General features: G+C 45.4%; 1 protein-coding gene across 8 annotated transcripts in view; it reads left to right on the top strand.

The window, feature by feature from the left end:
- The first annotated feature begins 4,836 nt into the window (after window positions 1–4,836).
- The window catches only part of IDH3A (isocitrate dehydrogenase (NAD(+)) 3 catalytic subunit alpha), a 35,083-nt gene continuing 25,732 nt past the window's right edge, over window positions 4,837–14,187 (top strand). For 2 of the 8 annotated variants that reach the window (XM_035137942.3, XM_060282967.2), the window contains exons 1-3: window positions 4,837–4,973; window positions 8,613–8,651; window positions 9,682–9,765. In XM_035137942.3, the coding sequence (XP_034993833.1) occupies window positions 4,953–4,973; window positions 8,613–8,651; window positions 9,682–9,765 (144 nt within the window). In that variant the 5' untranslated portion in view covers window positions 4,837–4,952. Of the gene's footprint in view, window positions 5,456–8,612; window positions 8,676–9,681; window positions 9,766–14,187 lie in introns of all 8 variants that reach the window. The other 6 variants (XM_035137941.3, XM_088656889.1, XM_035137943.3 and 3 more) reach the window with 4 other exon arrangements.

The raw sequence follows: 14,187 nt of genomic DNA, 5'->3' as shown, positions 1-14,187 counted from the left end.
TCAAATTTTTCAAGCTCCCTGCCTGTGTTCAATGAGTTCAGACATATGAAAGAAAGAAAAGGAAAACACAATGTTATGGAAAAAATCGAGGTGTGAGGCTGTTCAGCCACCCAGCTCGTCGGGCAGAGCCCGTGGGTCCCTGCGGAATAAAGAAGGAGTCCAGCCGCCAACTGGAGCAAATAGCTGTAGACCAAAGGTTCAAAGAGCAATTTGAACCCAAGGATGGGGTGACAAGGACTTTTAAAACTTCCCACCACATCCCAGGATACAATTCGCACAGCATTATTGAAACATCATCTTTACATCACTGACGTGTCACAAAAGGGGAGGGGTAGACAGGGGTTACACTAGTAGTTCAACCTTGGCAAACATGTCCAGACAAGTCCCTGGTTCAAGATTAGCATAAGCAGATATGTCAGGGCAAGACCCAGGTACAGTGGTCCCTCTACTTACGAATAACTCTACTTATGAATGCTTCTACTTACGAATGGAGCTCCGTCCGCCATCTTGGATGCGGTTTAGATAGGATTTTTCTACTTACGAATTTTTAGATAGGGTTGCTTCTACTTACGAATTTTTTCTCCCAATGCATTCCTATGGGACTTACAATTTTTTTCGAGTTACAAATGTGTGTTCGGAATGCATTAAATTCGTAAGTAGAGGTACCACATCTGGACCCCTTGGCAAGTCTGGTAATGGGATTAAGCTTTCCTTGGCCAGCAATCAGCTCAGCAATTGTCACCTCTGGGCACTTCCTAGAGTTCCTTTTTCAAGGGCAAAATAGCGTTGGAATGGAGGAAACTGGCAAAGGAGTTGATTTTATATGTTTTTTAAAGCTAGGTAACTTCCCTGAGCTGTCAAGTCAAAATGATACATTTATGCATAATATTTGTAACATTTAACAACTTTAAAGATGTGCAGAAAGTAAATCTGTTCCCACTGTAAAATCCGAGTACAGTAGTTAATCAATAGAATTACACAGTCAAACATTTAGATCCTTTTAATCGTGAGATTACCTCAACAGCAAGAAGCTTGTAGCTTTGAAAATAGTGTGTCCTTGTTTGCTCCTGTCTTTAGGGTGGAGAAAGGACAGGCAAGATCCAGCCAGGGACTCTGGATCCTTTCAAGAAATTGATGGGAAGGAGAAGCAGCTGAATATGACATTGTGATTGCCCAACGTACTTAAAAACAGAACTTGGGTCTTATAGCATCTTAATAAACTAACCAAGTTATTGCAGCATACACCAAGGGTCTTTTTCTGCTTGAAGGCCACATGCTGGCTGGCAGTGGGCGGGGTCAGAGGCAAATGTGGGCGGAGCACTGGATGTGGCTCTTCCCTTGCCACACTGCGAGGGGTCAACTACAGCGGTTCCAATTGCCATCACCCTCAACAAACTACATTTCCCAGGATTCTTTGGGGGAAGCCATGTGCTTTCAGGGTGCTTTCTCTGCCTGCTCATCCCCAAGGCATGTTTATGCAGAAGTGAAGTCCCTCTGAGGTCACACTTACTCCCAAGTTGGTAGACCTGAGACTTCAGCCTGACAACCCCAAAGGATGTTTGACCATTGCTCCCATTGGCTGTTGAAAGGACTGGAACTAAGCACCTTTCTGCATGTGGTTCCTTTGTTTGCATCAGGGAGGGGAACCTGCTGCCCTGCAGATGCTGCTGATTTACAGTTCCCCTCCTTGGCCATTCTGGATGTTGCTGGCTGATGGGATTGGGGAGTCAAACATCTGGAGGGCAACAGGTGGGGGGAAATCTGCATTACACAGTTTCTCTCCCATCAGCAAGCCTCCTGACTACAGCAGCCATGCCTTGTCTGGATCTGTGTTGAGTGTGCTCACTGACACACACACACACACACACACACACACACACACTCCATTCCTAAACTGATGCCCAACACTGACTGGTCTTCCCTAGCTGGAGGCCCTCCACATGCTGCTGGACAACAAGTCCCATCATCTCTGACCATTAAGACTGGACTGATGGAAGCAGGAATCCTGCAGCATGTAAAGGGCCACAGGTTCTTCATCTCTGGATCGCAGACACTCCACTTTCCCCCCCTGAACAGAGACCATCTTTTTTTTCTGGGGAAAAGAACATTACTTTGACTCTTTTTGCAGAGGGCGTGTTCTATTTTCATTTGCATAATCTTGCAGTATTGTCATAAATCTTCAGCTCCTTCCTCAGGACCTCTAAAACACAATAATTTGTGGACATCCAATTAAGCAGAAGGTTGGGATGTTTGCGCAGTGCAAAGTTAAAACTATGGAACTCATTCCCGTGGAGGAAAGTGCTATAGATGGCTATAGGAGAGGGATGGATGGATGGATGGATGGATGGATGGATGGATTGACTGGGTTAAAACACGATAAAACATCAAACATTAAAAGCTTCCCTAAACAGGGCTGCCTTCAGATGTCTTCTAAAAGTCAGATTGTTGTTTATTTCCTTGACATCTGATGGGAGGGTGTTCCACAGGGCAGGTGCCACTACCAAGAAGGCCCTCTGCCTGGTTCCCTATAGCTTCACTTCTCACAGTGAGGGAACTGCCAGAAGACCCTCGGAGGAGGACCTCAGTGTCCCGGCAGAATGATGGGGGTAGAGATGCTCCTTTAGATCTACAGGGCCAAGGCCATTTAAGGTCACCACCAACACGTTGAATTGTGCTCGGAATCACACTGGGAGTCAATGAAGATCCTTTAGGACTGGTCTTGGCGGCCGCTCCCAGTCACCAGTTACTCAGAGGGTGTCAGTCCTCAGAGGCTTATCTATTTAACATGCTCAAAAAGACGCTGGCTTGCTAAGCCGATCTGCTGTGTTCTTTGCCATCTGTCTGAGGACAGAAACAGCCATGTATTGCATGCGGCTGGCCCCAGCTGCTTGGCTGCTTGCGGTGAAGGTCAAGTGGGTGCCGCTGCCACCCAATGCGACCAGGCTGGCAACTGCGTCTTACTTTGCCATGCACAACCGTGTCCCCCACCACACCTAAGAGCAGGAGAACACAGGAGAACAGATCAGACACATGGTACACACAGCTCTGTGCTTCAACATCTCACACGGTTTTAACTGTGGAGAAGCAGCACACAAATAAAATGATACATGTGTGGCCTGAAGCCAATGTTAGGGCTGGCCCCAGTACAGCATGTTGCAAACCTGAAGTGCAGCCACCTCCACTCACTTGAAGGGGGCTTCAGTTTCAAGTGGGCATTAGATTGCAGCCATGGATCTGAAGTGTGATTATGCAGAACAAGTCCTGTGGCTTTCAATGGAGCTCACTCTCGTAAGCATGCATAGAACGTAAGCATAGAGCCCAGTGGGGTGAGATTAGAGGCCTGTCCAGTCTGGCATACGGTTCTCACAGCCACCAACCAGACATCTGGCCCATGGGTTCAGATCCGGCCCACGAGGCCATTATCCCCAAACCACAGCCACCTATCCCACACCAGGCATTGCACATGGCACAAGGTTGCGGCAGGTGGAGACATCAGGGGTGGGGAGGTAAAGTGCTCTCTCAATTGGCATTGGCAAAGGAAAGTAGGATTTGGCTCCACACATCTGCTGGTGGGTAGCCTCAGGCACCTTAAAGCACCACGCAGGGCTCTTTGCAAGCCACTCTGGGCGCTTTGAAGCTCTGACTTTGGGACTTCAGTGCACTCAGTCATCTGATATTATTGTCACATCAGGTGTTTGACAGGTGGTAGGTCCCTCTCACCTGTCCAATTCTGCCCATGGCACCTCCCCCAATTGTGGGAAATATGCACCAAGGCATATTGCCTCCAACCATGGAAGTATAACACATAGCCATTGTGCCTGGTCACAGGATTTAGTGACCCTGCAACCAGATACCATGTTTATTCAGCAATAACTGTTACCCAATTCAATGGACCTTATTCCCAAATAAGCGAGCACACAATGTGGCAGTCAGGCATCTTTCCTAAAAAAGTAAGTTTGCTCGATGCACATCAGGATATAGCAACTCTGTGGAACAGGCCAGTTGGAAGTAAGCACCATTCAGGGAGACTTTATGCATTTAATCGAGTAGCAACCATATTACAAATGTTGATTAATCATATGAATTTTAGATATATAATTGATCTGTCAATTACATTTGCATGTGAGTAAAACAACATTTTGGAGGCCTTTGTTTTTTAGATGATTCACACATGCACACTGCAAGCATTCTGAGATTAGAAGAGACATTCCCTCCTTAGCAAGAGAAACCAGAGCTGGGTGCCTCCTCCACTGTGCTGCGGGCCCAGGAAGTTTTTCAACAAATAGTATTTTAAAAATTCTATAGAAATAGAATTCAGGCATGTTCAAAGAAGCTGAACAACTGTGGCTCCCCTAAAAAAAGCTCAACATTTTATCTCCTCCCTGAAGAAACTCAACAACTTTGACCTGAACCCCCCCAAAAGGGGGTAGATCACTGCCACCTTTTAAACTCTGTGAGTAGATCGCAGACTCTTGGGAGTTGGCCACCCCTGGAATGAATCAAGGCAAGCCCATTGGCTACTCCAGCAAGGATCTTCTTGGCTCCGATAAGGTCACAGCAGCCAGCCCTCCCTTGACCCGCACCCGCTGGAGCGACCACCCACCTCGCCACCCGCCTTTCTCCACGCAGCGCCCCCTAGCGGGCCGAGGCGTGTGGGCGGAGTCCGTCTCCCGATGACCCCGCCCCTCATGCCCCGCGCCGGCCTGTGAGGAAGCGCGGAGGCGTTGCAGGCGGTGCCCGCCAGAAGTCCCGCCTTTCCCGGCGACTTCCGACCAACCCGCTACCTCATCCGGGGCAGGCGGCGGCTCCGATTGGCCGCGCAGCGCCGGCGAGCGCGAGGTTGAGCAGGGAGAGGCAGTCGAGGAGGCCGCGGCTTCTTCTGCTGTCGCGGAGCGAAAGAGGCGCCTCGAAGGGGAAGAGCAGAAAGAGGAGAAGGAGCCGCCGCCGCCGCCATGGCTTGGTGGGCGCCGAAGGTGAGGCGAGGCGGAGGCGACCTCGTCCGGGAAGGCGAGAGGGACTGGGGCGAGGCCGAGGCGGCGGCTTTTCTCTCTCCTTAGGCCGCCCTTGCTCGGCGCCCCTCGCGCGGCTTCTCCCTTCCTCTCGGGTGACCTTACGTGACCTTGCCCTCCCCTTGCCCTGGTGCCTCTCGGGGGAGGCGAGGCTGAAGGGCAGCGGCGACGCGAGGCCGACCGGGAGCCTCGTGCCTTTCCTGGTCCTCCGTCCGCCTGGGGTCGCTGCTGGGCCTGTGGGCGGCCTCTCCGCGCCCCCCCTCGAAGGAGCCCCTCCCTCGTGGACCCGGGGCGGCTCTTCTGCCCCCTCGGGGGAGGCCGGGCCGACAGAGGTCGCGGCGCCCAGGGGGAACCCGAAGCGCAGCCTCGGCCTTGTTTGCCCTCCAGATCTTCCCCTCGCTCCGCTCACTGGTCCTGCTGGCTAGGAAGGACCGGAGGAGCTGCAGGTGAGGGAGGCTGCCTGACACCGGGGCACCAGCGCTGGGTCGCATCTTTGCTTGACCCAGGCAGCTTCCCACCCCGAATTGCCCCCAAAGGACATTTGTTTATTGCTATTAATTAGTCATTAGTTATTGTTGGGTGCTAATAACCACATTTGTTTATTGCATTTTGTTCGTGGCAGTTTAATCGCGACAGGAAAGTGAAGGAAGGAATGGGCAAATAACTGAGGAAGGGGACAAAGGAGGAAGCACTCTTGAAGCAGAAGAGAGGCCATGGGATGCTTCTCGGGGCATCTGGTTGGTTACTGTGAGCTGGGCCAGTGGTGAAGGGTTGGACTCTGACCCTGGAGGGACCAGAGTTCAAATCCTTAGCTATGAAGCTCACTGGGTGACCTTGTCTCTTGGGCCAACCTCCCTCACAGGGTTGTGAAGATAAAATTTGGAAGGGAGAACCATGTACTGCACCTTGAGCTCCTTGGAGGAAAAGGTGATATATGAATGTGATAAATATGTTTGACACAGTGCCCAACCAGGTACCTCGGGGATGCTCAGAAGCAGGGTTGGAAGGCAACTAAGTAGTGTTATTGTTCTATTTTGTCAGTGTGGGAGGAGAGTCACGGATAAAACTTCTAAGTAAATTTCTCTCACCTCTCATTCACATGTGGATAAATGACTGGAAAGGGGAGGGATGGCAGTCATCTTTCTTGGTATATTTTGTTTTTTAAAGTGAATGATAATATTTTTTTCTTAAGTCACACAACTCCATTCTTTTATTAAATTTTGATTTGTTTGACCTCTGATAGCTCCCGTCATTTTGGCCAATTTGGCGTGAATGAATATATGAAAAAACACTGCTCCAGTACAGAAATATTGATATGTAAAAAACAAAGTTTGTAAGGGGAAAAGGTTACAAATGCAAGTAAAATCAGAATATTTGTCAAATACAATATAACAACACAACTGTAAAGATAAGTTATAGAATTAAGGTCAAGCAATGATGGAAGGAAGTAAGATTTTAACTCAGATTTCGAGTTATGTCAAACCAATTATAATAATAATAATAAAAGTTTTTTTCTCAAGTCTAAGCTCCAACCCGTTTTCATCTCATCCTCTATGGCAGTATTATTCTATTGGATTTCCTCACACACTTAGTTGGCTTGCTTTCTTCTAATTAAAATGCCTTTGTTACTCTTTCCCAAGGGCTTGAAGTGTGTTAGCAGTAGCATTCAATTTTTTAACTCATTGCAGCAACTCTGTGAAAGAGTGAGTTGGGTAGACTGGCAATGCACTTGGAAGTGTTTGGTTACTTTGTGGCGTGTTCCCTGTCAAGCTCAGAAGCACTTTTGTGAAGGGGATATTCTGTTTATCGTCACAAGTTTGCATCCTTTATCTGCAGAAGATTGCTTTGCTGATTATGTCACAGGAGCTGTGTTACTAAAGAACGATGCTTCATCACCCCTGTTTTTTCTGTATGATGCTCACTATCATGCAAAGAGAAGAAAAGCCCAAAGTGCTGGTGCAAAAATGCCCTTGAGAGATGGTCAGAGTTTGTTAATAAGCTTTGCAGCTGAGTGCGTTGCAGCAGTGTGAATCCTAAAATCTGAAGAAGGGGTGAGAACACTTTGCTCCATGAGGGAAAACACTGCCAGTTGTAGTCTATAGGTCATACTGGTTCCTGTCAGATGGGGAGGAAAAAAGGAGAGAGGGCAGTTTGGGCTGTGGGAATGGAATATTTCCAAATCAGGTTTGAGCAAATGTGATAGTTACTGTGATCTGTGTATGCACCCAGCCAGGTGTGGCAGCAAACGTGTCGTATTCCAGACCACTATGGAACATTATGTTGGCTGTCCTTTCCTCAAATGGCTGAAGAGGTTTTTCCTGCGCTGCTCTTGTCCCTTAGAGAGAATGGCTGAGCGCTTGGATTATGCAGGGTCAGTGGAGCATGTTGCTACTTGTGCCTGTCAAGATTAAATGTGACATGGCCTCTTGTCCTCAAGTAATCTTCACAATTTTCTGGCTTGCTGAAGTGATACAAAAAGAATGGGCTTGGTAAAAAATGATATTATTCTACTCTGACTTCTCTTTTGGAGCTGGTGAACTTGGCTGGTCATACTGCAGCATCTTTCAATCTCAGAGTGTGTAGTGATGGCATTCTTTCACATATGTAAGAGGTGACATTGTAGATCTGTTGCTGCAAATGGTGCAATTCATGTCCTCCCATAGTCTCTAGTTAAATATGTTTTGCAGATGTTCATTCTACTTCATATTGCAGCTCTCTGTAGCACATCACTGCAACAGACTTTGTATTTGATGTGATTATTGCAAATGCAATAATAAGCTTTCCTCATCAATTTCAAGAGTACTTGTGGAATTGTATTTGCAATTATGGTTGTGTTGAGAAAAGAGAGGTGTACAGTGGTGCCTCACAAGACGGATTTAATTCGTCCCGCGAGTCGCTTCGTATAGCGAAAAATTCGTTTTGCGAAGCGGCTCCCATAGGAACGCATTGAAGTGTGGTTTCCCATACCCTATGGGACGAAAAAAATTGTCTTGTGAAGCGCGCCATAGGAAACTTCGTCTTGCGAGTCTCCATTGAAATCGCAAAATGCATTCGTCTGGCGAAAAAATCGTCTTGTGAGGCATTCATCTAGCGAGGTACCATTGTATACGTAGATGAGTAGCCACTTGACTCTTTGGGCTTCAGGAGTGGAAAACTCCCTAGACAGCAATCCTCCTGCAGTTTGCTCCAGTCAATTTCTCATCTTCTTTGAAACCTATGAGATCGGGAGGGGGGGGATCACAGTTAGGAATTTTAAAAAATGGAAAATGAACACATGAGCCCTTACTATTGTAAGATAATAAGTTCTTTTCTTGTAAAGGTAAAGGGACCCCTGACCATTAGGTCCAGTCGCGACCGACTCTGGGGTTGCGGCACTCGTCTCGCGTTATTGGCCGAGGGAGCCGGCGTATAGCTTCCAGGTCATTCTTTTCTTGTAGGTCATCTTATAATAAGTGCATTGCGATCATACACACAAACCATTTAGTGGAGTACAGTATAAGCCTCTTCACTGCTTACTTAGAATACAGACATACTGAATTTATTTTTTTTATTGCCCGGATTGTGTAACATATTGGCATTTCTGGTTTTGTTACATTTCTACAGGTCTTTCGTCTACTAGGGGCTTTCAAAGGCCAAAAACAGGTGACCAGAAGTTTTGGTAGTTCTGTGAGTATAATAGTATAACTTTTTCTTTTCTTTTTGAGAAGCTTCTCAATAAAAGTGCTAAATACCAAGATAAAACCAAGCTTGTGGAATTTCTCTGTCGGGGTAGCCTAATTCTGTTCCAGTACACTTCAATACAGTACCACATTTCAGTCTTACTTGATTGGTCACACATTTGGAGAAAACCCTGTTGAATTGTGGCAAAAAAAACCCAAACCCCAAATCAGTCCTTGGTTTTTATCATGAGTCTAAGTCTACAAAAGAAAATTATAGTTTGTATTTAATGCCTTACATTAGTGCTTCTTGGTTGGAAAATTTCAAAGCGATGGGGGACAGGGACAATTGAGAATCTTCTTATCTTTGGCACCATTGTTTTGAATACAGTCATACCTCGGTTTAAGTACGCTTCGGTTTGAGTACTTCCAGTTTAAGTACTCTGCGGACCCGTCTGGAACGAATTAATCCACTTTCCTTTACTTTCAATGGGAAAATTCGCTTCAGGTTAAGTACAGACCTCCAGAACCAATTACACTCATACCTCGGGTTAAGTATGCTTCAGGTTGAGTATTCCGCGGACCATCTGGAACAGATTAATCTACTTTCCATTACTTTCAATGGGAAAGTTTGCTTCAGGTTAAGTTCGCTTCAGGTTAAGTACAGACTTCCGGAACCAATTGTGTACTTAAACTGAGGTACCACTGTATTTTTCCCTGTAGGCAGTAGACTGCTATCTAGAGGAGATTTCTTTTCAGCTTAAATCCTTAATTATTTTAGAATGATTCCTCAGCAGTGATGATATGCAGGACTGTTTCATTGATTTATTTCAACGATTTGTATAGTGCTTAACTACAGTTGTCACATATGTTGCTATTAGCATAGTTTGAGTTGCCTTTTGCAAATCTTCCATATTTCTGCAAGCTTGTCCATTACTTTATTTTGAGCTTGTTTATTTTGTTTTTAACCTTGCTGCAAATATATATATATACATAAATATATATTTTACATCTAGGTTCAGACAGTAACTTTGATCCCAGGAGATGGCATTGGACCAGAAATATCTGCTGCTGTTGTGGAGATTTTTGCAGCTGCTAAAGTAAGTTACTCTTTGACTGCATGTCTTAGATTCAGTTGAACACCATTGGGATTTGTTCATTTTTGGTATAAGTTAATGAAAGGTCAGTTGAAGGAGAGGTTCTAAAGAGTAAGGTTCTCCTGCTTTGAGAAGCGATCTGCTTGTTTGGGAACCGTTGTTTTTCTTACTAGGGTAGAGCACAGTAGCTTTCAGAGCAGCAGATGCCTTGGCACATAACAGCAGGAGACTTTGATGTGATAGGCTATCCTTATAATCAAATGAGAGCTCCAAGCCAAGTCACATAAGTTGCTTGCAAAAAAGGATATTCCCCAGGTGACCGTCAGCTAAGAAAGCTGAGAGAGACCCCACCAACTGGAACACTTAAATTTAGATTAGTCTACTGCTGTATCAGAAGTCTTGGATTGATTCCAAGCCCTTGTGAACATTGTCTAACAACCTCTCAGAACCAGTGATGTTCTTTAGTTCCAGTGTGTTTTGGGAAACATTTCTTTTGCCGCTGCCCCCCCCCCCATGGACCGCCTGACTACAACTCCCAACAGTCATTCCTAACCAATGGCCATGCTGATGTGAGTAGGGATCCTGCAACATTGTTGTTGTTTAGTCGTTTAGTCGTGTCCGACTCTTCGTGACCCCATGGACCATAGCACGCCAGGCACTCCTGTCTTGCACTGCCTCCCGCAGTTTGGTCAAACTCATGTTCGTAGCTTTGAGAACACTGTCCAACCATCTCGTCCTCTGCCGTCCCCTTCTCCTAGTGCCCTCCATCTTTCCCAACATCAGGGTCTTTTCCAGGGAGTCTTCTCTTCTCATGAGGTGGCCAAAGTATTGGAGCCTTAGCTTCATGATCTGTCCTTCCAGGGAGCACTCAGGGCTGATTTCCTTCAGAATGGATAGGTTTGATCTTCTTGCAGTACATGGGACTCTCAAGAGTCTCCTCCAGCACCATAATTCAAAAGCATCAATTCTTCAGCGATCAGCCTTCTTTATGGTCCAGCTCTCACTTCCATACATCACTACTGGGAAAACCATAGCTTTAACTATACGGACCTTTGTCGGCAAGGTGATGTCTCTGCTTTTTAAGATGCTGTCTAGGTTTGTCATTGCTTTTCTCCCAAGAAGCAGGCGTCTTTTAATTTCGTGACTGCTGTCACCATCTGCAGTGATCAAGGAGCCCAAGAAAGTAAAATCTCTCACTGCCTCCATTTCTTCCCCTTCTATTTGCCAGGAGGTGATGGGACCAGTGGCCATGATCTTGGTTTTTTTGATGTTGAGCCTCAGACCATATTTTGCGCTCTCCTCTTTCACCCTCATTAAAAGGTTCTTTAATTCCTCCTCGCTTTCTGCCATCAAGGTTGTGTCATCTGCATATCTGAGGTTGTTGATATTTCTTCCGGCAATCTTAATTCCGGCTTGGGATTCATCTAGTCCAGCCTTTCGCATGATGAATTCTGCATATAAGTTAAATAAGCAGGGAGACAATATACAACCTTGTCGTACTCCTTTCCCAATTTTGAACCAATCAGTTGTTCCATATCCAGTTCTGACTGTAGCTTCTTGTCCCACATAGAGATTTCTCAGGAGACAGATGAGGTGATCAGGCACTCCCATTTCTTTAAGAACTTGCCATAGTTTGCTGTGGTCGACACAGTCAAAGGCTTTTGCATAGTCAATGAAGCAGAAGTAGACGTTTTTCTGGAACTCTCTAGCTTTCTCCATAATCCAGCGCATGTTTGCTATTTGGTCTCTGGTTCCTCTGCCCTTTCGAAATCCAGCTTGCACTTCTGGGAGTTCTCGGTTCACATACTGCCTAAGCCTGCCTTGTAGAATTTTAAGCATAACCTTGCTAGCGTGTGAAATGAGCGCAATTGTGCGGTAGTTGGAGCATTCTTTGGCACTGCCCTTCTTTGGAATTGGGATGTAGACTGATCTTCTCCAATCCTCTGGCCATTGCTGAGTTTTCCAAACTTGCTGGCATATTGGGTGTAGCACCTTAACAGCATCATCTTTTAAAATTTTAAATAGTTCAGCTGGAATATCATCACTTCCACTGGCCTTGTTATTAGCAGTGCTTTCTAAGGCCCATTTGACTTCACTCTCCAAGATGTCTGGCTCAAGGTCAGCAACCACACTACCTGGGGTGTACGAGACCTCCATATTTTTCTGGTATAATTCCTCTGTGTATTCTTGCCACCTCTTCTTGATGTCTTCTGCCTCTGTTAGGTCCTTACCACTTTTGTCCTTGATTATGGTAATCTTTGTACAAAATGTTCCTTTCATATCTCCAATTTTCTTGAACAGATCTCTGGTTTTCCCCATTCTATTGTTTTCCTCTATTTCTCTGCATTGCTCATTTAAGAAGACCCTCTTGTCTCTCCTTGCTGTTTTTTGGAAATCTGCATTCAGCTTCCTGTATCTTTCCCTATCTCCCTTGCATTTTGCTTGCCTCCTCTCCTCCGCTATTTGTAAGGCCTCGTTGGATAGCCATTTTGCTTTCTTGCATTTCCTTTTCCTTGGGATGGTTTTCGTTGCTGCCTCCTGTATAATGTTACAAGCCTCCATCCATAGTTCTTCAGGCACTCTGTCCACCAAATCTAAATCCTTAAACCTGTTCCTCACTTCCACTGTGTATTCATAAGGGATTTGATTTAGATTGTATCTTACTGGCCCAGTGGTTTTCCCTACTTTCTTCAGTTTAAGCTGGAATTTTGCTATAAGAAGCTGATGATCTGAGTTACAGTCAGCTCCAGGTCTTGTTTTTGCTGACTGTATAGAGCTTCTCCATCTTTGGCTGCAGAGAATATAATCAATCTGATTTCGATGCTGCCCATTTGGTGATATCCATGTGTAGAGTCGTCTCTTGTGTTGTTGGAAGAGAGTGTTTGTGATGACCAGCTTGTTCTCTTGACAGAACTCTATTAGCCTTTGCCCTGCTTCATTTTGAACTCCAAGGCCAAACTTGCCAGTTGTTCCTTTTATCTCTCAGAACCAGTGATGTTCTTTAGTTCCAGTGTGTTTTGGGAAACATTTCTTTTGCCGCCGCCCCCCCCCAATGGACCGCCTGACTACAACTCCCAACAGTCATTCCTAACCAATGGCCATGCTGATGTGAGTAGGGATCCTGCAACATAGGGAGAGCCAAAGGTTTCCTATCCCTACCCTAAGACATTGGAGACCTGATTTGATTCGCTTATTTGACTTGCCTTTAGTTTTAGTAAAGACCTGAGAAGTCCACACTCCACCCTGTAGCCAAAAGTAGTGGAAGTAGGTGGATAGTGGGGCATGGGATTAGGAATCAATAAAGTGTATTTGGTGAAAATACTTTGTAAATTAGAATCCAATCACTTAGACTTTAAGGGGTAGGGAATGAAGGCAATGAAAACTGATGTGCTAACTTAAAAATGCCTTTCAATATTTTCACACAGTGCATAGTTCAACCATGGCACTCATACTGACTCACAGGAGGCTGTGATGGGCACCAACTTTGATGGGTTTAAAATATGATTGGACAAATTCATGGAGGAGAAGGCTTTTAATGGCTACTAGCCAGGATGGCTCTGCTTTGCCTCCACAGCTGGAGCCAGCCATGCTTCTGAATGCCACTTGCTGGAAACCACTGGAGGGGAGGGGACTCTTGCGCTTGAATCCTGCTTGCTGGTTTCCCTCAAGACAATTGCTTGCCCACTGTGAGAGCAGGATGCTGGAGTATATGGGCTATTGGCCTGATCCAGCAGGATCTTCTTACACCTGAAGACCTGTGTGCATACATTTGTGTTTCCTTAAGAATAATCATCTGGGGGAAAATGTTTTTAGTTTTGGCCAACATTTTGTGCATTCCTGTTCCCTAATTCAACTTGTATTGTATTGTATTGTAACCAATTTTCTAAAAAACAATGCATTTCTAAAAATGGGTAAAAAATCCACCAGAAAATTGAGAATTTTCAACTTTGCTGACATGAACCCACTCACGTTCAAATTCTTAAACATTAATTGGCATATATACAAGATTCCAGTAGGGTTCAGTACAATAAAATTGCTCATTAAAACCTGCAAATAACACTTATGATAATGTTGTACAGTGGTGCCTCGCAAGACGAATTTAATTCATTCCACGAGTCAATTCGTTTTGCAAAAAATTCGTCTTGTGAATTGCGGTTTCCTATAGGAATGCATTGAAATTTCTTTTTTTGCCCATAGGAACGCATTAATTAAATTTCAGTGCATTCCTATGGGAAACCGCGATTTGCAAGACAAATTTTTCGCAAAACGAAGCCGTCTTGCGAGTCACCATCGCATTCGTCTTGCGAAAAATTCGTCTTGCAGGGCAATCGTCTTATGAGGTACCACTGTATAACATTCACAAATCCTCATAGCATGTTGCAGAAACCTGGCTACTATCTGCATCTTATCCCCATCCTTAGTAAG

Source organism: Zootoca vivipara, chromosome 13 (assembly GCF_965207765.1).
Source record: "Zootoca vivipara chromosome 13, rZooViv2.hap1.1, whole genome shotgun sequence".
Lineage (NCBI taxonomy): Eukaryota > Metazoa > Chordata > Lepidosauria > Squamata > Lacertidae > Zootoca > Zootoca vivipara.
Note: the sequence above shows the minus strand (reverse complement) of the source record. Positions and strands in the feature narration are given on the sequence as shown.